Source organism: Balearica regulorum, chromosome 6 (genome assembly GCF_011004875.1).
Source record: "Balearica regulorum gibbericeps isolate bBalReg1 chromosome 6, bBalReg1.pri, whole genome shotgun sequence".
Classification (NCBI taxonomy): Eukaryota; Metazoa; Chordata; class Aves; order Gruiformes; family Gruidae; genus Balearica; species Balearica regulorum.
In genome coordinates, this window is record NC_046189.1 from 32,411,130 (window position 1) to 32,436,415 (window position 25,286).

General features: G+C 46.9%; 1 protein-coding gene and 1 long non-coding RNA gene across 4 annotated transcripts in view; one reads left to right on the top strand and one right to left on the bottom strand.

The window, feature by feature from the left end:
• Positions 1-372: 372 nt before the first annotated feature.
• On the bottom strand, positions 373-7,691 carry LOC142602385 (uncharacterized). 3 transcript variants are annotated; one of them, XR_012836172.1, is made up of 3 exons: positions 7,355-7,691; positions 4,290-4,414; positions 373-3,335 (listed from the first exon to the last, which is right to left on the bottom strand). It is a non-coding gene; the product is annotated as an uncharacterized LOC142602385 (long non-coding RNA). The 3 variants fall into 3 exon arrangements; XR_012836173.1 differs by having other exon boundaries at positions 4,290-4,613; XR_012836171.1 differs by lacking the exon at positions 7,355-7,691 and having other exon boundaries at positions 373-2,345; positions 3,165-3,335; positions 4,290-6,344.
• Positions 7,692-7,722: 31 nt separating this feature from the next.
• LOC104643406 (TGF-beta receptor type-2-like) overlaps positions 7,723-25,286 on the top strand; it is a 34,449-nt gene continuing 16,885 nt past the window's right edge. The window contains exon 1 of the mRNA XM_075757113.1: positions 7,723-7,863. Within this exon, the coding sequence (XP_075613228.1) occupies positions 7,812-7,863 (52 nt within the window). The 5' untranslated portion in view covers positions 7,723-7,811. The remainder of the gene's footprint in view (positions 7,864-25,286) is intronic.

Here is a 25,286-nt window from a genome sequence, read left to right on the forward strand (position 1 = left end):
TCCTTTCCCACCCCTCCACCACTGTAGCTGGATGGAGTTTCCCAAGCCTTTCCACAAAAGGCTTTCCTAGAACAAAAGTTTTTTACAAGTATGTGAACTGTGATTTGTCCTCTGAATAGGACTGATTTAAGATTTGTTTTCTAAACCCAAAGTCCAGCTTAGATGTAAAAGCATGATTGCACATTGTAAGACAAAGTCTGTTTTCCATTAGGGTATGGTTTTCTTATGTTTACTCAAGATGTACATTAAGATACATACCTTGTATCAATTACACTTGCATTTGCAGGATGTGCATACTGAAATTTTTCTGATCAGTATCAGCGATATAATGGAAATATTTATGTGAAGCTTATACAGGATATCATACTTTGTATTAAATATTTTTATTATGGAAACAGCATTATCAATAAAGTACAGTAATATTTTGCAGGTCTAACATGCAGTCATTTCAAAAACTATTTTCAGCTTTTAATTTTCTTAATACTATTAAGACATGTGGAGAAGGCTTACAACACTGGGTATGTAGAAGGAAGCTAATGATAGAAGTGCCCAAATCAAGATGACCAACAGCCTGGGTAGCCCTCACGTACATTATAGCCTGGGGAGCTTTAGAGGAGAGCGTGAAATGTCCTGACAAAGTAGTGTGCAACGAAGAGGTCTTCAGTAAGCACCAAAGACTCCAACAAAGTGCTCTTCCTGAGCCACATTTCCCCACCTCAGGCTGCAAAGTGGGCTAGCGGTATTTTCTCACAGATAAATGGTCCCAGGACAGTACTGCTTTCAGGAGTACTTCCAGGGCTTGCACTACTTGGGTCAAAATAAGCTTTAGTGCCCCCGCCGCCCCCCCCCCCAGCTAGGCACAACCACTAGTGCAGTCAGGCTCTCTTTGAATGCCCTCTTCACAGGATGTGATGCTGATTTCCTGCAGGTTACTCTAACCAGGGCACCATCCTGCTCTTCAGCATCTTCACTAGGCAGCACGTGCCTTGTTCTTCAACCATAAGAAGGCAAGCTCAACTCAACTACAAGTTCTAACTACAAGTCCCTTCAGACTCAGAAGCTATCATCAGGTAGGTTTTCTCAAAAACAAGCTTTTCCCATCAAAGCACTATTGACTTCCTTACCAGAGAGTTACACATCTCACAGGAAAGAAAGCAATACCCCAAGTTCACCAAACACAGATGCTCCTTTTCACAAATTTTAATTTGCAAGTTTTAGTATGCCTTCTCTAAGCCATGACACCATATGGGTAGAAGCAGAGTGCCTCATTGCCCTCCTTCCTGACTCCCTGCATGGTCTCTGGCAAACAGGGACCCCATCTTTTTCTGGGCTGTAAGTAAGTCCATCCTTTTCATCCTACTCTTACTCTGGATAAACTGGTGGTTTTTTTACTGAAGAAAGCTAAGCAAGGTATATATACCTTACGGCTAGCTCCTTGATGCTTTTTGTAAGGTTACGTGTGTTACCTTTCCTGCTTCGTTCTTTTGACAGCCTGTTTTGTTCTAGCAAATAACACACCTTAAACAAAAAATATATGCCATATTAATGGGAAAGATTTCAGATAATTACCCCTTTGTCACAACACTAATTTTCCGTAACTTTATTTAGAGTTCCTCACCCCTTCAACTTCTTAGAAGTCGTTAGAATTAAATGATAATACGACCACCAACAGCAACCATCACTTTCCTACTGAGAACTTAAAAGAAAACAGCTAAAACACTGCTGTGCTTTGCACCTATCCCCCAGCACCCGTGGCCTTTCAGTAACTCAGGAAGACAGAGTTAACCGGCCAATATTCCTGCTGACGGGAGGCGCGTATCTATGTGCCTGTGCGGTGTCTGGCTCTGCCGGTGCTCGCAAGCAGTGAGGTACAGTATGAGTAGATTCTTGGAGCAGCACAGCTGGAGCTGAGGACCCACCAACCACACCACACATATTTTAGGGAATATATTTAGGGTGCCTCTAGCCTGCTCCTGGGGACTGACCACCCTTCACACCTTCCAGTTGAGCTGCTGCTGATAAAAGTCCAGCGTGTCACCTGCCCTAAGGCTCGCAGCACAAGCCAAAGTGAGATGGCCAGGAGTTTCCCTTCTAAAGCATGTTCCTCATCTGCGGTTCAGGTTCCTGGATCCTATCATAATTTTACTACCAGTAATAATAATACAAATAAAAAGTTCATGAGTCAGGCTGTCAAACTGCCTGTGCCTCTCTCTGCAGGCTAATTCCTCTCAGACCCAAAGGTGCTTGCTAACCAGAGGCGACCGGCAGCCGAAGAGATGCCAACTTGTGCTTTTGGTCTTCAAAGGTTGATCCTCACTGGCGTCTGTCTGCATGTGGTGTCATTGCTATGATGGATAGAGCAGAAAACAGCCCTTGCTTAGGTTCCCTAAGAAAACACAGTGGAGGAATGAATGTCAAGGAACTGTTGGTAAAATGCATGAGTAGCTGCTTCAGCGTGGAAGAGTGCAGGGGGGGAAACAGGTTCAAAAAGAATAAATGGGGAATTCTCTCCTCACATTAGTCTAGGGTCCTCATAGACATATTTCTATCATCTAAATGGTTGTGTGAAATGGCCATTAAACAGTAGAAAAATCCATATCTTGTTAATTATTCAGGGAAAGAAAAAATCATGGAAAGATTTAGTGGAGAGTGGATAAGAGATCTAGGTATCTTTCAGGGGGAGAAAAAAGCACCCGGTCCCACTCCAACTGAAATTGGTAGCAGTGGTTTCCATTCATTTTGGCCATGGCTGATCTGGATCCATGAATACAAAGCAAGCCAAAACCATTCCACATTTTTGAAAGAATCTGTACAAGCACATCAATGGTACGAATGAAAGTTTACTGAAAATGGCTCTAAAGGCAGCACAAAGCAAGCAGTGAGAAAAACTCAAAACTTCATAGGGAGAAAGCAAGAAGATTTGGGACAGAATTGAACAGAAAGGAAACAAAAACTCCAACTCAATAACATTGTAAATGGTAGAGATGGACAAATCAGGCCTTCGCTTAATCTTGATGCAGCTTTGGTCAAGGAGCCTGTTGCACGCAGTCTAAGAGACATTAGAAGTTAGGCCAGTGTTTCTGGACTACATTAAGATTCCAATAAAAGTCAGGCATCACTTAGGAAGTGCGTTTGTCCTGCGTGGCTACCAAAACGGGCGTTACCTGGGACGCAGGAGCATGGGGAAGTTGGCAGGGCTAAGGAGAAGTGGTTGTGGCAGTGCAGACAGGGCGACCTGTGCCCGGAGGAGGTATAGCTGTGTCCCATCACTGGCTTTGATTGCACTCCTCATGCTATCTGACCATCAGAGGTTACCACACCATCGCTGGGACAAGCTGCAGCAAGAGAATGGAAAATGCCAAAGGTCAGGTCCCGTAGGTGGTAGCAGGGAGCACAAACCATAGCACCACGTACATGAGCTCAAACACAAAAACACTATGAAACTGCGACAGCGGGAAGGTAATGAGAACTTGTCCCAGAGAGTGATGGGCAGCCTCAGCGCCCACCAGGCAATGGTGTCTGGATTTATTCAACCCTTCCAGGACTGGAGCCAGTGTCCTTGTGAGTGCGGGGTGGAGATGCCGGCTGGATCGGATCCGCAGTGCAGGGTACACATCCTTCTCGGGCAGCTGTTGCTGATGGCACGGTGAAATCAAGGCTATGTTTATAAGATGCAGAAGAGATGCCACTGCAATTCCTGGGGTTTAATTAGCTGCCAGGACAACTTGCAATGTTTCAATACAACCACACAATATGGGCACATAAATTAAGAGTATGGATTTCTGCTCACTAACAGAAGCAAAGTTCCTGAGCCTATCAGGTAGCCATTTTCCTTAGACCTGCCTTTTAAAACTTTGATTTATAACAAATCCTCTTCACAACAGAAACACTCATGGACCATATCGGAAGCCCAACATCACTGCTGATATCAACAGCTTGAAAAAGAATGAAGCAGATGCAACAGATATTAGACCAGTCATGTAACATGCAAGCAATCAAGAGGGCCAAGGGAACATCTTCCAATGCAGAAGTGAAACCAACACCTTTTTTTGTGGTCACTCATTTTAAACTCAATGCCCCTGCTATGTTCTCTGGGGTCTAGTGGGCACAGAGGAGGTCCAGGGAAGCTCAGGAGCCTTGGTCCTTGCATTAGCACTGTCCAGTGAGATACACACTTCTGCATCATGGGGCATGGCTACATGGCTCCCTTCTTCCCCTTCTCTCCCTTCACATCCCCTGTCACATGAAGGTGGTCTTTGCCCCTGGGAAGAATTAGAGGTTTGACTCACCTGGGTCTGGCACAAGTCTACCATGATGTTGCCCTGCTCAAGGGTGTTGAGTGCATACGTTGGGAGCTTCAAATCTATTGATTGCAGTCTTGCCTCCAGCAGTGGAAACTCAGGTTGTTTGAAACCTTTTAAATATATGCTATATTGTTTCAGGTGGCCAAAGTTTTACTTTACTTCTCTAGTAAATATCTTCCAGCTCCTAAATGAGAACTTTGGGAAAACCGCTCCCACAATGCAACTTAAAAATCACCCTGCAGAGACCTTACGTTCCTCAGCCTAAATCCAGCCTTCAGTGTGTCTTGAGTTATGAGGTTGTCCAGACCACTAATAGAGGAGCAAGGGAATTTACACCAAAAGGCATAAACAAGTCAACAATAAAAATAACCATTTATCTCTTCTTCCTCCCCAGTGTCTCACTCCAAAGGTCACTGTGTTCTCTTGAGGAAGTGAAGCTCTATAGTGTGAGTTTAGACACTTTAGGCTAAATCCCAGGGTTCTTACTCACTTTTCCCCAAGTAACTTTGGTGGATTGTTAGTTTGCATTTTTTCCTTGGATAAGGTGTAAGAAACAAATAGGGTCTCCAGACTGGAGCTGTTGGTCAGAGGAAAGCTGAGGTGAGCAGGACACGTGCTGCGTGGCTCCCTGCTCTACCCACAGTGACTCACGCCATAGCGTTATGAAAGAAACAAACTCCTAGCCTCACATTCTTCCTATTTTGCAGATGAGGTTTGCTTACAATAGCATCAGCTCAGTAGACAGAAAATGCAGGTTACGGGAGGGTACATCTAGCTCTGTGCAATCTTAGATGTAGCAAGGGCTGAACAGATGGGCTCCCTCTGCGCAGAAAGCAGCCTGCAGAGCCCAGCGGCCAGTTTATCAAAGCAAACCTTCCCCCATGTCACCACAACATCATGTTTTGCCAAGCAGCAGGTCTAACACCATCTAGAAATAAGTACAGCTGTTTAGGAAGAGCAGGACAAACATCGCTCCCCAAAAGCTTCCCCTTGCAGAGCTTCTTGTAGAAACCCAACTGCCTTGTAAAGATGCCAATGCATGGGATAGCTACTGCCTTTCCTCTCATTTCAGTGAGCTCTGATCCCAAGTCTCTCCCTAAGATCATTCTGCAGGCAGGACGAAGCATTTTACAGGGTTCGGTTTGGCCCAGAAGTTGCTTGGGATTGCGCAGGTTTTTGGAAAAGGCAGCTCCCGCGGCTCGAGGTGCCTGGCTGCAGGGACGTTGTGCAGGCTTCCTGCCACCTTCCCAGGTTCTGCTGCTAAAAAAATAATATCCCTTGCTTCCCTTACACTTCCAAATTTTACAGCGTGTTTTGTCAATGTCCACCACTGTTTAAAGCCCCTCTGGGCTCCTGCTGGGGACATTATTTCTCTCCAAGATTCTCTAGGCAGCGGGGGATTCTTCCTGATTTTAAAGAGGGCTCCCATGGATCATGAATAATCTGCGACATTCCTAACACAAGCCTTATCCAGCTACCTTGTAACACACAGAAGGGCTCATGTCTGAGAATCCAACTGGCAGTCTGAGCCATCTGCGGGCATTTTGAAATGCTCTGAATCAGAAAGAGGAAAGTTGGCACCCAAACAAACCACCATGCAAACAGCAGCTTCAATATGCCGACTGGAAAATAATGTCTTTCTGAAAGCCTGCTAAACATTTGCTTGTCCCTAGCCCTGAGACACCGTACCTCAGCTGTTGTAACTCAGGCCAACCCATCTCTTCTAGAAGAATGCTACACAGCACACAGAAAGGCGCCCAGTTTGACGTAAAGACAGCCAAGCGAAGGAGACCAATGTTGCACCTTGCCTAGGACTTGAGCCATGTCCTCCAGGGCTGGAGCAAGAGGGAGCTCTCCTGGTCAGACAAACATTTCTAGATTCCTTCTTCCAGATAAACGGTCTCTGTGTACCCCAGGTGGTATCTTCCCTTAGGGCATCCACCTAGCTTTCTGCTCTGTCCTCCCAGGGACACACACGGCCATTTCTCTGTGGAGGACGGGCTGAGCTGGCTCACATCTGGGCACCCTGGAGCAAGTGGGAGCAGACCAAGCAACTCTCTGCAGAGGCAAGCTGGTGTAGCCATGGCATAGGAGAGATGCTTTATAGGTATCAGCTCTGTCTGTACCTCATCCAACACCTCCCCTTCTTCCTTTTTAAATACAGAAGAAGGGAAAAGAGATACCATTATTTAACTCCCTAACAGCATAATTTATATAAATACTTTACAAAACAAGCGGGTGCAGGTTATTGGAAAGATTCATTCAAAGAAAGGATCTTCAAGTCCAACGGAGCAAAACGCTCGCTGGTCATGATCACACATACACACAAGCATATACAGATACACCACATATCCACCACACCACATACTGATTAATGAAGTAAAAGATGAATTGTAAAATGGGTAAATAAAAAGTTGGAGACTCACTGAATTAGAAGGCTGTGTATGCATTAAAAAGTGATCGTTGTATTTATCAATAACTATATAAAATCAGCCTCATGTTAGGGCAGGCATTTTGGCTGCAAAAAAACTTAATAACAACATCTCTTTCTCTGCCATGCTCGATTACATTGATCATTATTTTAACACATTCTGAAGGATTGGGGTAGATCATAGGGCAAGAGTTTGAGGCTTTTACTCCTACTTTTGCCACTGATGGATTGTGTTAACAACGAAGGCAAGTCAGATTTCTGCTACGTTTCACAGTTTCCCTTTTGTAAGTGGGGATAATATTTCTTACAAGTTTTTGTAAAGCAGTTTGAGATCGTGGGGAGAAAGCAGCTATTTAAATGCTCTATGTTATTATTTTAGGCCCTGATTCAGGAAAACATATAAGTATATGTTTTAAACCTGCTGCTTTAATGGGTCGAAAGCGCCTGCTTTAGGCTAAACTCATATTGATGTGGTCTTTCTGAAAAAGCTGCCCTAAAACTTCCAATTATCCCTATTAAAAATATAGCCTGTTGAAGCTTACTTAAAAGATAGAGTTAATTTCTAAAAGGGGGGGGGAAAGTAGCAAATTAATGGCAGCTCAGCATAGCGAAGCGTTACCTTCCGTGTTTTATTCAGCTGAAAGAGGCATGCAGGAGCACCCATGCCTTTTTTATTAGATGCGTGCCCTAGACATTAGGTCCCCTTCAAAGATCCTTGGGCCACGACGGAGCCGGGAGCAGCTCTGCGTTGTCATCAGGGAAAGAAAAAAAAAAAAAATCAAACTCTTTTTCTCGGAGCCAGGCTTCTTCCCCCTGCTCTCCCCCTCCCATATTTGTATATATTTCGAGAGGAGAGTCAGGCTTAGTTTGTTCATAAACTGCAGTTCCTGGGCGGACCCCACACACAGCTGGGCTTTAGCGGCTGGATCCGCCTTCCCGGCAAGCCTAGCCGGGAGCCTCGGAAACTCGGGGCTCGGGGCTTGACAGCAGAAACGCAGGAGACCGGCCGCACCGAGGGAAGATGAATTGGTCAACGCCGTGAAGCCGGGCTTCTGGTTGCTGGCGGGATCCAGAAAATGGGTTACTGGAGGAGACTGGGTCTGCTTTCCTTACTGCTGCTCTCCTTCTGTGAGTAGAAAAATGTTTCTGGTTAGACAACGTTAAGCAACATACTCCGAGAGGTCGTTTATTTTTCCTTCCTCCAGCAAAATAGCTAATCTTTGATTTCTCCCCTGACAGCAATTAGCCGGAGGATTGGAAATAGCTGAGAATTTAGTAGAATACGCTGCTACAACTGCATCAGCTGTGTATTTCTCATACGGCGAAGGGCGAGCATTCGCCTTGGTGGAAAGCGCTGCGTGCTCGCTTGGAGCAGCTTGCAGATGTCAGTGTTTACAGCGCAAAAATACATATAGGTCAGCATTACTTGTTGGAAGTTTTTATTTTAATGAGGGAGATTAAAAGCAACTGAAGTGCACTGCTGAATGATCTGGCTTCAACAGTGTCCAGATGTGGAGAAGTTTGCGGCTGAGAACTTTTATCAGCCCCGGTTTATGCACAGAATTAATCGAACTATTAAAGTAGGAAAGAAGTGGGGAGAGGGGGAGGAGAAGTGTCTTTGCAACAACATCTGGTTATTCAGCAAACTTTTCCAGCACTTACGTAAAGATTTCTTTGTAATAAGTGCCCTGTTTAGGTTTTGGTAGCACTTCTTCAATACTGTAGATAAAACCCTCCAGCAGCACTTGAAAATGTGCCCATCCATGGTTTAACTTCTCTTGTTTATATCTTGATGATTGTTTCATAACAGGGAATAGATTTGTATATAAGTGAGTGTTATATACACATCTCCTAAGTATGTGTGTGTGTCTTTCTGTATATACAGTGCCTATGTATGTGTATACATACATATATCCCTATGTAGTATGTATTTATATATTTGCATGGACAATGACACTTTCTACAGAGAACTCTTTTAGAAACACAGACCTGTTCCCCTCGCTATAGAAATTTCAATGCAACTAAAATTGCTTTTTGCTCAAAGCAGTGAAGTAGGAAGATTACAATTCCAGTATTTTTGCATCCAAATGAAATAACTGGGGGCAGGGATCTATATTGGCATTCACTTTACATAGGTCCCCCTATCTACAGGAATAGGGAATGAAAGAATATGAGTGGTCGGTAATTTGTGTGTAGGCAAATACAACCCTTGGTGCAACTGTTGAAGCAGAGAGACCCGAATGGGGGAATTTAGGACATAAGGTCTGGTTGCTTTTTCAAACAGTTGCAGAGATATATAGTGTTCATTACTGTAGATAATACCCTAAAGTGTGGTTTGAAATGTAGGATGCTACACTGAAAACATCCTGCTAAATTAATCACATTTGGAGCAGAACTGAAGGAATTACTACAAGGTATTATTTAAAGCACAGTCTTGGGTTGGTTTTGGTAAGAAAGAAGACCACTAATTATCCTTCAGAAATACCTAATTTTGGAGTTATTTAACTTATGGTTTCCTTTTTCTAAAAGGCAGGGGTTTAATCTGAAAGAAGCCAACCCAAAACATATCCTGATTACTAAGTTCATCTGAAAGGTTACGTGAATGATATGATGACAACATTTGCCTCTGTATGGGGAAAAAAAAATAAGCCAAGGCGCGCTCTGTCTGATTCAGCTCAACAATGATATATGTTTTCTGGAGCTACATCCACTTCCCTTGCGTATCGTGTTAAGAGTGACCCTACAGTCATTCTGAGACTGTTAAAGTACCCTGGGAGCCCGCTTTGCATTCACATTGAGAGACAGGAACAGCAAGTTCCCCAAAATGACAGAAAATACACATTCAATTGTTCTTCAAGCAACAAATCCCACCACTCATCCAGTCTCTCTTTAAAGAGTAACAGCTCTAGCTTGGTGACAGCAGCAAAGTCGCTCCTCTTAGCAGAGAGATTTAAGACTTGCTGTAGAGAAAAAGGCCCAGATTGCATCTCGGGTATCCCAGAGAAACTCCAGCTGAGCATCTTTAGGGCCTTTGCTGCTCTCCCTAAGAGTTTACACCGGGGCAGCAGAGACCCCAATTTGTGCTCCATGCCGCCTGTCTCAGTCCCTTTAATCACCAACATGGTTGAGTGGTCATCAGGCAGCACATCTGACTGCTTTCGTCCATACGTGATGGAAAAAAGGACTGTAATCTGACAAACCGCTGAAATTTCAGCTACTGCATTTCCCTAACTCTCCCTGGCCAGCCCTAGAAAGGCTTCAAAATATCTATCCTTAAAGTTCTCCCCAGTGGCAGTGGTTGCTGGAGGACAGCATTTTTGCATGCCTTTCTCAGCAGAAGGTGAAGACAGCAGCTAATGTAAATCCTGACCAGGGAGCAGGGAATCCTTCCAGGGCAGAGAGCTGGTGCGGTTCTGGATTTACCTAGCCCAGGACAAAAAAGTACGAAGATCATTCAGGACTGGAAAACCTGTCTTAGACTTGGGGGGTGAAGGCTATCAGTGTCTAGTTTGGCCAGGAGAGAGCTGAGAGGTGAGCTAGTCAACATCTATAACCAGGTCCCAGAGAGATGCTTTCTGGCTGAGGGCTTCCTCTTCTATGGGATGGAGGAAAAACAAGATTTACACGCTGGAAGCTGAAACCGGGCGTTTTTGTGTTAGAGAACAACACAGTAAAATTGTTCCAGCAGGTAATTACTCAGGCTCAGGATGTGGTGGATTTTTGTTGCTCAAAAACCTTCAATGACTGCAAGACTATCTGCTCAGTAGACTATAACCTAGAAGTTACAGACATGATATAGGGATTACCGTATTGTGCATACGGAAACAGCCTTAAAGTTTATAATTAGGAGTTTTCCTGCCCTGTTTTCCATCAGAATCAGGAAAGTCTCCCTCGTGCTCTGTCAGGAATAGGGCTCAGGTCAGGCCACGTAAGCATGGGGCTGAGCAAAATCTCATCTCACGGAGAGGAGAGGAAAGCACCACAACTTTCCGAGCTGTTGAGACAACCTCAAAAAACGTGAGCTAAGTGTCACTGGTGTGATGACAGCTCTCACGGCGAGAAGAGCCCCGGGAGCCCAGCAGAGTGCCTTTGGGCACCCAACCTCCAAAAGAGGATGTGAAACTCAAAATCTGCCAGGGCACGTAGGACTTACCGAGAGAGCTGTACCCCATGGGATCTGCTGAAGCTCCATGGAAAGAAAAAGACAATTTGTGAAACAAGGGAATGTTGCAAGTCTGCTGCCCCGAGTCCAGAGTCACCAGCTTGTGGGGTTTGGGTCTGCTTCCCCATAACTCGGTCTCCCATTAAAACGCTGGCCCATTAAAATATCCTGACATTTTTTGCCGTGAGTCTCCTGGGCTCTGTCTGCAATGGTCCCTCAAGGCACTTTGATGGCTCCGCAGAGAGTGCATTCAAGGGGGTATCTCTTGGTAGATGGTGGCTCTCTGAAGCCACATGCTCTTTCCTGCTTGCACAAACCAGCCCCTGTTCCCCCAGTGAGCCTCTTCAGCTAAACATATAGAGCGTATATAATCCATAAATCATGACAGGGAGCTCCAGGGCTGTCAGAAAAACATCTCTGGCTTTTGATCTGCTCAAGAAATCCCTGACCTATCCCAGGCTCCTCAGGCAGCTTGTTCAAGAAGCTGGCCTCTTATTTCTAAGGTCACCAGAGCTAAAACCAGGGGCTGTGCTGCCACCGAAACGCCATTCGGCTCCTTGGGCAGGGGTGCCACCAGGATTGCACCCCAACACCGACACATGCACAATTCAGAGGCAAGAAGACGGAGTGAAACCTGAGCTGGGGAGAGGACGAGGGAAGGAAGAGGACGAAGGAAGAGTCACCCTCCATTTCACAGGCAGATACATCCATTTGCAGAGCGGGGCTTTGCAGGTCTGAGGCTGAGCTGGAGCAGTGGAGCAGACCTCTCCTCCCAGGCTACGCGGCGCATGGAGGTGGGTGCTGCCTGCCCCAGGACACATGGCTGTGGGGTCGGTTACAACAATTCTTTGCAAGAAGCACCGCATTTTGCTTTGCTGTTGTTTTAAGATAGCCAAAACGCCAAGGAGAAATTATCACCCTCAAAATAAACCCAAAAGGCTGCAAGGCCCCCACATTGGCTGTGTGTAGATAGCTGGGTTGGGCGCAGGCACAGCATCCCGCTTTCTCCCGAAGGAGGAACTTGTGCATCCTACGAGAAGGCTAAATAAGAATAAAGTTGCAACAAATTCTTCACTAAAGAAATTTAATGGGAAAGCAGAAGAAAAACCCTGAGTATGCAAAACCGGAGTCCTCTGCAGTGTTGTAAGTGGCATGAGACTTAGCAAGGCAAGTGATGGATTATTCCGAATTCATCTTTACACTTTGCCAAACCCGATACTACAGTTTCAGCCCTTGGTGTAAGTTAGACTAGCTGAAGGCTAAGAAAGCGGGCAGTGTACTGCTATGTCAGATTATGAAAGTGGGCAATTCCTCTGCCCTTGCATCTTCAGATTTGCTCAGTCTTGAGGCAGGCTGAGGGGGGTTTGTGGAGGAAAGTTGGTTTTAAAATATAATTCCATGGAACTTGACATTAAAACCCATAATTTTCTTAAAAAAAACAAAAGCTAATTTTTGCTGTTAGTGTTGTTAATCAGTATTTGATGATGGTCACAAAGATGTGTTTGTGTACTAGTAGTAAAAAAGTTCAGCCAGCTGCAATCATACTTGTAACTCCCATTAGAGATGGAGTCCTGAACAGATGTATCCCATATATTCACTGAATATGCAGAAAGCAAACATTGGCATTAAAAACAGGTGACCGGGGGCTTTTATTCTGAGAAAGTATTCAAATCTACTGCCTGTCCTCCACAGCTTTATATCGTTCCATGTTTTGCTCCGTTGAGTTTATTTCCTCGGGACGTTATTTTCCTCTCCCCTGAGTGATAACTCTTTGCAATAACATTTGCTTTCGGCCAGGCTCCGCAGTGTTGCAACTTGCCATAAACTAATGAACTCTCCCATGGATTGTCGTGTTTTCAAGGAAGCGCAACATCTGATCTTTTTATTAAAAAAAAAAACAGTCCCTACCAAGGAGACAAAATCAGCAGCTCCCACACACTTTGCTCGTTTCACATCCAGTGTTCAGCGCTGTGTGCCAAGTGAAAGCCTTGCGCTGGAAGGGGCCTCCGTGTAAAGGGGAGATAACGCCACTGACGGCTGCCTGCCTTATCAAACCTGTGGATTACAGCTACATTATCTCTGTGCTGGACCCCAACCGTGGGATAACATTTCCTTAGGGACCTTCAGGGGGGAAATGAAGGGGTGGCTGAAAGCTGTCTTGGCCCTGCTCGCGTGCACATCCCTGAATTCAGAGATGACCGTTGTGATCCTGCCTCCGGAAGGGATCTGGTAAGGTCCATCAGAGTCGTATTTCTTGTTCGTCAATTGGTTCATCTTTTCGTTATAGCCTGTGTAGGGCTGAAAGTCTCCTGCCAGCTGCTGGTAGCTGTCAAGATTTTAGGAGAAGCGGGAGAGCCTGCTTATCGTGCAATCCCCTCTGCAGCCCATGCTCCCACCAATTACGCCACTCCAGGACTTACCCTTTCAAGGAGCTGTTCCACTGCAGTGTTTTGCTTACCATTGATAAGCCAGGAACACGCCTGACGAATGACAGCTGATTTCTACTACAGCAAATGCATCTCGGCATTGGGGCAATTAGTGTGGCCAGCTGTACACCGCAGCCTGCCGTCTGCATTGGATGGAGGGCTGTCGCCCACTTGGGTTCTAGCAGCTCCGAGGATGTACCTCAACCCAAGACTAGACAAGATTATTTACAGCTGGAGTCAAGATTAAAATAATAAGATTTTTTTTTAAAAAAAAAAAGAAACGTTTTCAACATTTCCACTGTGCAATTTGCAGCTATCAGCAGAAGCAAGCTGTCATGAGGAGCTGATGTGTGGCTCCAGTGGTGGCAGCTGCTGGGTGTCACTTTGCAAAGTCCCATGCTCCAGTCCAACCCACACCTTGGCCATGACTCTGGAAGTGGTTGAAGCAGCTTCGCACTGGACATGGTCTGCCTGGTTGCATGGCAAACCCTCTCACCTTCCCATGCTGTGGATGGAGATGTTCCCTTCAGCTCCATGTTGTTTACTCTCCACCAAGTCCAAAACTCCAGCCTTTCTGGGTAAGCAGAAGTCCAAAGAAAGCCATCCCCAGCAGCTTCCACCCCAGCTCCAGAGTCAGTGCAGATGAGGCCTGAAGATGTCTGAAGGAAACACCTGCTCGCCTTCACTCAGCCTCCAAAGAGCTGTTGTCCTCCCCTTGCAACATATGATGGCAAGTCCTCTGACCATGCCTGGGAGCTGGAGAGTCCGTGCCTCCAGGACCATCACACCGTGCCTGCAAAGCAGTGCTGATGAGTTCGTGCCAGCAGCTATGGCAGTCAGCAAAGAGGGCTGGCTTATTGCCCTGGTCCAGAGTCCAGGCCGGGCTGAGCCCTGAAGCAGTCACCTGAAGTGACACCAACTGATGTGATCTGATCATTGATAAGGCATCTCCTTGCCACAACATCTGAGCGTCTCCTAATCCTTTCAGTTCCCCCAACACCCCTGTGAAGATGTTCCCTCTGGGAACGACACACTTTTATATGTTTGCTTCTGGGAGGGCCAAAGACATCTGCTGAAGTTCCTATCCTGCTGGTTGTTCCACCACTAAAAGGGCCCTTTTCCTTAGATTAACAATGCAAAACCCTGAGATTTTGATACTGATCCCTTCTCACTTCAGCTGTTCCAGGCCAGAAGGCTTGACTGTGTCCTGCACTGCCTTGGTACACCGTGCACCCCATCAGAAAGACGACACTGCCAATGTGAATTCATACCGTGCCTGGCACTGGAAATCCAGAGAAGAATTTCTTCTCTTTTCCTACAAAATCAGGAACTCAGATCTCTTCCCAGGAATGGTTCTTGGAAGTGCCATGACTACAAGTGCTTTTGGGGTCTGTACAACTAGTTCTGATATGGATATTTCTATAAAAGATCCATTGCTGTTTTCAGGTGGTCATTTGATAAAATGCTACTTGTGCAGAATGAATGCCCGTGTCCCCTGACAAGTGTTTGAAAGAGCAGGTCACCAGTCAGCCCAGCTGGAATGCAATGAGGGACATCTGTCTGATGTTGCTTGATAAAACTTCCTGCCTGGGAGACTCTGAACACCAGCATCCAGTGTGGAAGAAACTGAATCAGCCGTTGTCTTGCTGCGTAAAGCATTTTTTCCATGCTAGATCTATCCCAAAATTAGCCCCAACCAGTCCACGATAGCAAACAAGACCCTTCTTCTTACAATGGGAAGTGACACACAGAGCTATAAGCAACGAGCAGTTGAATGAATCATCCTTCTTCAAATAGACCCAGGGTACAAGCGTCCACAGAAATAAGACCAATGGATCCCCTGGGAGCTCAGTTCCTGCCATGTCTTTAATATGTCAAAAGGCACTCAGTGGTGGTAGAAAATGGTCGCAGATGTTCCCACCAGAGGCACGGAATATTTGCTTGGGGGTGAGATCTCCCCAGCACACGTTTACTCTCATTTTGTATATTTGCCCTGTGCTCACCTGTTTGTAAAAGAGCAGCACAAGCTTTTCTTCCACGCTCGCCGGGGCTATCACCTCTGCAAAGGCTGCGGCTTGGAAGGCAGCTCTCGGGCAGGAGTATTGCTCAGCGATATTCAGACCGCAGCATGTTTCAGGAGGTATCCTGGGGCAGGACACTGAGTTGAAAAGGCTATGCGCTACTGCAAAATGATTAGATCTCAGAGTGGGAGATGGTGAATGGAGAACATTCCCCTCTTTGCCCATTCCTCCGTGCTGGATGAGCAACTTTGCGCCCCGCACCTTGTCCCCTCGAGCCGCCGAGGCTCCCTGGAGCTGTGCTGCAGGTCTGCCCAGGGGCTGGGATGCGCGGGACCCCTCTCCTTGTCCTGCAAGAGGGGTCTCTGGAGAGGCATCGTGCAGACACGCAAGCTCCCATTACTTTCGTGTGCGGTGAAAAAGCACTTCAGGCCCTGTCAACAGGACTCTTGGTCCCATTCCTGCAAAAATTCTTTTCCAAAAACCTCCCTCTGCCCTCCTGCCATAGCTCTCTTCTGCTTTAGGAAAATGGAAAATAATCAAGTGGAATTCAACCCCATAAAGCAGTGCTTTTTGGTGGGTTGCAACACAAGCTCCTTAAAAGACGTTTTTTAAGAGATCAAGACAGAAATGAAAGAGAAGAACACGCCATCTATTTATGCGTTAAATGTGGGATGCTTTAGAAAAAGCAAGAAAGTTTTTAGCGCCTGTAATCCAGGCTAGCCTCAAGTTCAAGTTCCTTCTGACAGCACAAATTACTTAATTACTGTTAGATCCGGTCTAAATGGGGGCAAAACTCGACTCTACGTAATAATTTCAACAGACATAAAGAACAAGCAGTGCTGGAACAACTTGATGACAGCACACTGATGGAGAATTAACAGAGCATCTCTGCCCCAGCAGCTCGTCGCAGCGTCCCGTGCAAGCCTTGCCTCTCCTCGGAAATCAAAATAATATAAACACAAAAAAATACAAACTAGTCAATCACAAAAGTCCACCCGGGATGTGAAGAGCAGCTCCAGTCTAATGTCTCTTTGTGGGCTCATCAAAGTCCTGCTAGCAGATGGTAAATCGAACGTGTGCCAGGAATTTCAAACACTCCTCAGGAAGTTCATCTAAATCATCAGTAAACCGTTTGCACTTAAAACAGAGTGAACCCTGTTGCCCAAATGTGACCCAGATAATGTTTCTGACATGTTTACCTATTTGGACGATGTCTTTAAATTTCACTTCCATCTATTCACGGGGATCCAGGATTCCTGCAGAGCCTGAAAAATATACATAAAACTGACTTCCAAAGTATAATATGATGATAATAGTAAAAAAAACCAAAAACCAACCTAACCAAAAAAACCCAGCTGTGCAGTAGTTTTACTTGGATTGCAGTAGTTAAGACAGAGCAACATCTGCAGCTGACTTGCAGCTCACTTGCTTTTGCTGTTAGGTTGATCACTGCTGCTTTTTCTGTGTAGAGAGAGGGACTCATCTCTGTTGCATCTTCCTGAGAATGAGATGCAGAAGCTGCAGTTAAATAAACCACATACAAGATTTATTGTTGGTGGCTCCAGAGAAACAAGAGCAACAAAAATGATGACGATGGTATTGTGGAGTTGGTTGACTCTTACCTTCTGCTGTTCAGCTCCCAGACCTGCAAGTGCTGTTAAATCCTCAGCAATTTCTGCGATGACTTGCGACAAGATGACTTCAAACCACCCGTGCGTGGCCAGGCTGTGACTCCTTCTCCCAAGCAGCATGGGAGGGGGGAAGACAGACTCATTTTTAAGACCAGGACTTAGCCAAAACTGGATCACTGCAAAGCGTTCTTCAAAGGGCTGAAATGTCAGAGCCCTCTGAAAACGTTGTGTGTGAATCCCCAGTCATCAGAAGGCACTTTCCACGGGGGATGTGCTAGCTTAGCCTTAGCAAACCCCACCGGCAGCCTACACACACCATGCTACGCCATATGCTAATGCACCGCTTTACCCTGCAAAGTCCCAGATAAGCAGAGGCGCCGGCAGAGCTGCTAAAATTGCTTATGAACGTTGTACTCAGCAGTTTTCCTCCCTCCTCATATCTTGAATAAATTGCTGTGCTTTCCATCCGCTGGGAGAAATGGCACGTTCCCCTTGCGCGCCGTCTGGGCTGGTGGGAATTGCTGCGGCTGTGGGGCCGGGGTGTGATGCTGGTGGAGGTAAACACACGGGACTGGGTGTATATATGTTTTTTTCTTGGGTGTCTATTTTTTTTCCTTGGGCTGACCTCTGGCTGTAGGATTAGTTTTTTCCCTCCCAGCCCCCAAATGTGTTGAGGCCGCGCTGCCGGCTTGGCTCGCTCGCTCAGGGTTTTTGCAATGCCACGCGTGGGTAGGAGGGACAGTAAAAGATATGAACGGAGTAGGGGCACAGTAGGTGCAGTGAAAGGGACTTGTTGCCAGCCGAGATCTTGTGTTGCACTTTCAGACACAGGATGGCCGTGAGCCTTGGTTGGCACCATAGCCCCTCGCGTCTGACTTTCAGAGCCCAGTACTTCACCAGCGGCTGCCAAATGTCTAATGGAGTAAGTACAGTTATTACCGGGCAAAGTCACCGCTGCTTTTGGCTGCTGGGGCAGTTTTTGCCTGACATGGTGACGGCTCTGGAGGTACCAGCCGGAATTACACAGCAACCCACAGCAGCCAGCACACAGTTGGTACTTAGGGAGTGAAAAAACCCTGTGTTAAGCTGTCATCCTGTGTGACTTCAGGGACTCTGTGCTAACCTTCAACCACTCCTTGGGCCACCTTTTTGATGAAGGCTGTGGGGCATCAAGTGCTCCTGCAGACCTCGTCCCTGCTCATGTCCTGAGGGGATAAGCGAGCCTCCAGAACAGTGGACAAACCTCTAACTTGTGGGTTCCCACCTGTTTTTAGGATAACTTTGCTCATCTAGCAAGTGAGCACAAGGCTGGGTGCAGTGGTGACACCCATGTGGAGCTGTGAACGTGCTCACCAGCATTGCTTTTAGGGTCATCCTGTCCTGCCCCATCACCACCCATCGTCTGTCCCTGGGATCACAGCTTGGTTCCATCTTTATGTTCAAACTGCAGCCTGGCAAGTGGCAAACGCCGTTACATGATCCATCAACCCAGCCAGGTCTAATTCAGCAATTCAGCTTAACTTGGACTTAGCTACTTGCCTGGGTGAAGCACGTGCTTGGGTGCTTTAGGGGCTTACTGAAAAATAATGCAACCAACATGCAACCGGGTATCCCCCAGCCACCAACTTTACTGACGTTTCAGTGAAGCGCATTGGTAAAATGGATTCAGAAATACACACAACGTTTTCAGACACTGCCGAATGTTTCACAGACGCTGAGAAAACCAAATGAAATAGTGCAGGGCCACTAGTGTTTTAGCCATTCCATGTTCCTCCATCTCAACATCTCTGGTTGCAAACTGGTGTTAATGGGAAGGATGTTGTCTGTAACACCAGAAAGAAGAGTGCTCCTGAAAGAGCTCAGAGTCTAATGGGGGTTTAGTTTTTGCCTCACCTGGTAGTTATAGTCCTTCCAAAGCTGAGCAAGGGCAGAACATCCTCCCCATCATGCTGGGCTGGGTCCCGCCGGGTTTCAGGACCGCAGGACTGCAGAGCTGGCTTGCTTTGTTTTTCAAATTTTAATGCCAAACTTTCTTTGACGAGTAATTCCCATCTTTGAAAGAATTCTCTGACTAAAAGAAAAACAATATGCCAGCCTAACACGTTTCAAGGAGCAGCAGAAGTCCACAAAGATGCCTAAAAATAATTAAATTAAATAAACTTTATCTTCATCATTTCATGTGGAAAGTAAACAGAGAGGATTTGCTTGTAACGCCCCGTCATGTACAACATGCGATTTTTCCGTAACTCTTTTCTAATGGTTTGCATGAGAGCCCGGATGCAAAGTAGCTCCGTGGAGATGGGGAAGATCCTCCAGGAATTGCTTTGCATGTGGAAATGAATTTCAGTTCGGCCACTTCAGAACATTTTTTTTGTTTACTTTCCACTGACATGAAATCAGCCGCGATTGCGTCGCATGCGGGATTGGTTAGCCGGTTACATAATGCTGAATAAATCCAAGAGAAATAATATAAAACACATCACCCAGTCCGGGAAGAGTAACAGTATCTCAGCCGGTGTCACTAACTCGCCCGGCCCAGGCATCGGCGAAGCATCTGAGCTGATGCTGAGGGCATGTGGGGCTGTGCCGCTGCGTGATAAATGCGATTGGGAAAAATGCTTGTGGCATGTTCATAAGCCTTGAAGACAGACAGATTGCCCAGGCAGACCGCGTGTAATGGTGTATCGAAAAGCAGAGCGCTCGCGCCCGCGGGAGGGCAGCTCGCCCCGTGCCGCAGCGCAAGGCAGGCACGTGCTCACGCGCCCAGCTCCAGCTGTGTCTGCTCCTCGTGTAAGGTATTTCTTCACCCTATTAGTTGTCCTCTGGGTACTTCGTAAAATCATAATGGCCCTGTAAACAGAAAGAGCAAGATTTGGCAGTTAAATTATTTACCACAGATTATTTCTGCAGTGGCGATGTGGAGGAGAGAGGACATCGTGCTGAGATGTCAGCGCTGGTGGTTCCTGGGGAGCGAGAACGAAGGGAGGTGACCCAGGATGGGGCTGCCAGGCTAAACATGGAACAATGGTGCTGAATTGTACCCCAAAAAATGGGGTGTGCAGGAAAAGTGCAGGTACCTCCGACACTGCAGGGCCAGCGCCCCAGCTCTCCCAGGAAAGCTGTCCAACCCACGGATGCATTGCCCCAAGCACCCTCCACTGCTTTGCACGGACCAGCTCTTCTCCTTTCCCGCGTTTCCCTGCCCGCTCTGCTCCCCCACTGTGGTTAAAGACCCTGTGGTTAAATACCAACAGAGGAAAAGCTGGGGACGAAGGGGTTAATTACTACAGGCTCAGCGCAAGCCAAGTCTGTAAGTGACTCCCTATTGCTGTTTCGAAAAGAGGCTGCCTGGAAAGGGAAAGGTAAAAAAAAAAAAAAAAAAAAAAGAGAGGTTTACTTTACAACCATCATTATTTCATCTGCAGAGTTTATACAATGGAAAATAAAAGCCAGCATATGTGAAGTCAAATCATTTCTGTTTCATTAATGGTATGGAAATCGTTTTGTTTTTATAGGGGAAAAACAAATGTGAACTTGATGTGTGTGTGTGTGCGCGCGCGTATGCAAGTCCCTTCATTGCAAAGGGCAGAGCAGTGAAATCCAGAAATAAAAAATGACTCAGAGGCTGTAGGATCTATGAGTCAGTTGAGCTGTTGTTGTTTTTAAACACAAGGAGAGCACAATATGGCAGATAATTGCCCATGCAGCCCTCCCGTCGCACGTGTCCCTGCCAGCCCAGCCGTCCTGCGGCGGCACGCCTGCTCCCCACTAGCCTGCGCCGGCTGGACCCTGCACCAGCACCCAGACCTGCGGGACAACCAAGGGCCCAGAGGGATGGAGCTCAGAGCAGGAGCAGCTTTCGGGGACAGAAAGAGAAATCTGGGGCAGGAAACTTGAGATCTGCTGGAGGGGAAGCATCTTGCTGTGGGTGGAGGAGAAGGGTCCCTGGTGTTACCTAATTTCAGTGCCCTGGGCATGAGCAAGATGGGATGTTGTAGTGGATGGAGGAGATGAGATGAGCGGCTCCAAGGGCAGACAGAGGAGCATGGGATCAGGCGTGCTTCCCCTGTCCTTGCCCGCAGGCACAGACATCAACTGACCAAAATCAAAGAGAAACCGCTCTGGCCAAATCCTCCCTGCAGAGCACTGGGCATCCAGCTCACCCGGACGGTGCCGGCTTTGTTGGGGCATGACCCTGGGGTACCTCTGTATGAAACGTCCCAACGTCCCGAAAGCAGAGTCACTGTGCCGACACACAGGCAACTTGTGAAAGGTGCCCAAGAAATACCGGAGATTACCAAAGCAGAAGGACGGACAATATTCTGCAGAGCTCGTCTCTCCCCGGGGTGAAGTTAGATCATGATGTAATTTAAGCATCTGAAAGAGATTGGAGAAGTCTGCTGGTACAATCCATACCCAATTTACTTTGTAATGGGACTAAGCAGTATTTGCTAAACACTTAATTTAAAGGGATATTTTCACAAAGGAAAAATAAGTGGTGGAATAAGTCAGTTACCAGCCTGTTTGAAGAAGGTCCAAGCAAACCAGAAACGTATACTGCATGTCTTTCTGGCACCAGGAAACACTGATGTCTAACGCAATCAAAATCAGCCCCTTTTTATTCACCAGGAAACTTTACTGGCTCATTCCTTGCTCCATACTGTACTCTGCCAAGTACAGTATTTATTATGCAGGACGACGTGGGACCACATAGCTGAGGGCAGAGCCTGGTCCTGTGCAGCGTGAGCACTGCTGGGTTTCCTGCGGGAGCCAGGGGCTTGTGCCTCGTAGGGGCAAAAAATGCGATAATAAGTTTTTTCAGCTCCACTCCGTCTACCTTACCTCTCCTACGAAGAAAGCGTTTGTAAAACCTCTTTGGTTCAGCAGCTGAAAGTAGCACCAGATCCCACCACTGGAGAACAGAACTGTGCTGGAGGAAACCAAACTGCACCTGAAATAAAAGTACAACCGCTTGAGGTGTAGTTCCGGGGAGATCCTGCAGCACTGCGGGGTGCCGCAGCAAGACCGGGCAGTTTCCAACAGATCGGATCTAGCTCAAGCCAGAGCTGACTGTGGGAAATCTGGGACCTCTGTTACACAGGTCATGCAGGAGAATTGCAATGGGGACTCCTGACCGACCTGGCATAGGATGTCCTGGAAATAAGGGATGTAGGAATTACCCTGACGTAGCCCATCCGTGGCACTGATGGTTGCTTTGTGAAGGAGGCAGCTCAGGAGTAACCTGCCGATGGAGAACACCAAGGTCCTGGTGTTCTCACGTGGGTCAGCAAGAGAGCGGAGCCCATCAGGCCTGCTGTTGTTTTAATCTTAAAAACAAGTACTCTATATAATAGGGAAGGAATTTGTTTGTTCTCGTAATAATTTTATGAGAGGCTCTGTTACTGTGTAGTCATGTCATTAGCCATGGATGACAGCCCAAGGCAAAGCCGAACCCTGAACTCGGCAGCGGATGAAGGACTCGCCACTGAGCCCAGGCTCACCCAGGTGGGAAAGCCGGTCCCAGCGCAGGTTGGGTTTCCATCAGGGCACCTACCTACCCGGGGCTTCCCAGGAGCAACGTGGCTGCAGGGCTGAGATACAGGTGCTCCCCGATCCTGCGTTTAAGCAGTGATGCAGTGGCTGAGTTAGCATCAGCCCCACTCTGGGGTGCTTAGATATACACAGAAAAGAGAGGGTAGACCTCAAGGTAAAGCATTTATGACCTAAAAATGATCAATTATCTTTCTCCTTGTAAAATGAAAGCAATTCAAGGGCAAATTACCCTTAAAAGGTCCCCTTCCACCTTGGGAGGGAGAGAGCTGGAGGGGTGCAAGTGCCTGAGCATCTCACACCAAACGCTTTTCCTTAAGCCCATCTGGTGTTTAGTTGTCACAAAACAGCATGCCAGAGAGAATATTTGAGAACTAAAACTGCTCATTCTGCCCCGCAGCAAAAATGAATTGCCTGCACGTGACATCACTTTCTCCTTTGCTCTAACAAGTGCACCGTGCCTCCACCTCCGTGCACCCCAGGCTTGCTCCTTACTGATTCATCCTCCCTGCAGCGTGCAGAAAACTGGAGCCAAAGTTAGGTGGTAGTTGACCTGCCTGCTATCTGGGGCTGCATTGGTAGAGACAAGCTAATTAGAGCCCTATTTATCCCACCGGGTACTTACAGCTGCAGTCACCGTTGGCAGCTGAGCACCTGGCACGCAAGCAAAAAGCTCATCTGTTGGGAGCTGACTGCTTCCGTGGCTGCAATGGTGGGACTGGTATGAAATTCTCTTGGAGAGCTGTTTTAGATGACTCTTTTATGGGGGAAGACTATGGTCTTGGGCCTTGCAGGTGGCCAAGTGGAGAGCATGGATGTCCTGAGGGCAATGAGAGTCTGGAGGGCTGCCCCAACGTGCATGAAAAAACATCCCGATTTCCTTGGGTGGTGGTACCACCCCTGCTGCTCTTGCAGGAGAGACTCAGACACTTTTGGTGTAGTTTTTTCCTTTACTCCTCTGCTTGAAAATCATCTCATATTCCCTCAATAACCTCTCTGGGGTCCCAGTTATAGATACCAGAAGGCTTGATCCCATTCTCGTGCACAAGAGAACAAGCCTTCCTATTGATAGGAAGCCAAGCCCACTGTGAGCCCACCTATCGGTGACTTCAAACTGTCTCCCCAACTGTCGTTCCACAATAACTTTGACTAACTGTACTATTTATTGGCTCACATCACATCCTTATGGCTTCAATTTATTTTTGGAAAACTCAACCCACATTTAATTAGTTTATAGTTTGTTCCAAGTTTTGCTTATCCAGCTTTTTTTTGTCCTTTTTTTTTTTTTTTGAAGTTTGTATTTTGATGTTTAGCATTTGCCTTGGCAACATCTGGAACCCCTTTATGGAAGTGTATTGTTACTTTTACTGCTCGTGCAGCTTTATTAAATCATCTGAGTATTAATATTGAAAGTGTTCATCTGGGTCTAATCAGGGCCAAGATGAGTGATGTGGCAGTTAAATTGTACCTACGAGTTAATGGTTCAAGGACACAAAGTCCTGAAGAAACTTGCAGTGGGCTTTGTGCTCTTCTTCTTAGCTTCCTAGGAGAAGAAGGAGGGGGAAAAAAAAAAAAAAAAAGAGATATTCCTGCTCTGACCTTTCTTGCAGAGCAGATAACAGAATCACAGCCTGAGCTAGTTTAGAACAATTTGTCTCCAAAGAATTTTGTCCGGTTACTGCTATATTTCTGGATCTCGTTTCCATATTTAACTCTTTCATCTGCCCAGGCTTCTCCGCTCCTGCAGTGCAAACAACTGCCAAGTCAAGATCCCCACCACGCGTGCCAGTACAAAACTGCTGGGGCTGATGTTTTGCTTCAGGAAAACCCTCAATATAAATAAGTAAATAACATACCTGGTGGGTATAAATGCATAAATAACAAACTCCATCATTATTCTGCATCAGCGACATCTACAAACTGGGATTTGCCTGTTTGCTTCTCCTCCACAAGGCCCCCAAATGTCCCTGGGATGATGGTGCTAAGCCCACCGTCCTGCGCGGGCATGCTGCGAGCACAGCACCAGCCAGGGCATGGACGGGTTGAGCTGAAGGTGTGAAAGAAGAAATATGGCAGCAACATCACCAGAGCACAGCTCTGGGTGTGGTAGGGCTGGGGTTTGGGGGGGAGAAACCAATTTACCTTCAATTCTCTGTTCCCACGTAATAACACCAATGGAGTTTGTAGAGTGCGGCAGCTGTTGCTGTAGATCGAAAGCCCCACACAAATGCCAGGCTTAATTTCTGATCCACATCCAAAAACTCTCATCCCTGAGAGGAGTTTTGCCTGGGATCCTGTGAGTCCTGCCCCGGTAGAGCGAGGCAGGGAGGCGAGGGTGGCTGGCGCTGGCTGCAGGTGCTTCAAATCCTGGCTAAATGCATGATTTCAGTAGGTAACCCCTGGATGGGTGTGGGGTGTTGTTGAGGTCACCAACAAAATCCCCAGGTGCCTCAGCAGGGCCAGAGCAGCCCCAGGGATGGGGTGGGTGCTGAGCAAGAGGTTGTGTGCAGCATCCTCACCTGCTCTGCTCCCGGCTCCCTGACGCCTTGCACAACACAATCCCTGCTGAGCCACATTTTAAGCCTCGTATGGGTCGTTTAACCCAAAATTTCCTCCTTCCAGCCTTCAGATGCAACAGACTTTTTTTTCTACAGCCAGGTTTACCCTCCGCCGTTAACCTTGGCCCTACATATGAGGCCATGGGAGCTTGTAAATGGTTTATTTCTGTGCGGGAGCCTTCCAGCAGCACCTTTATGGCTGT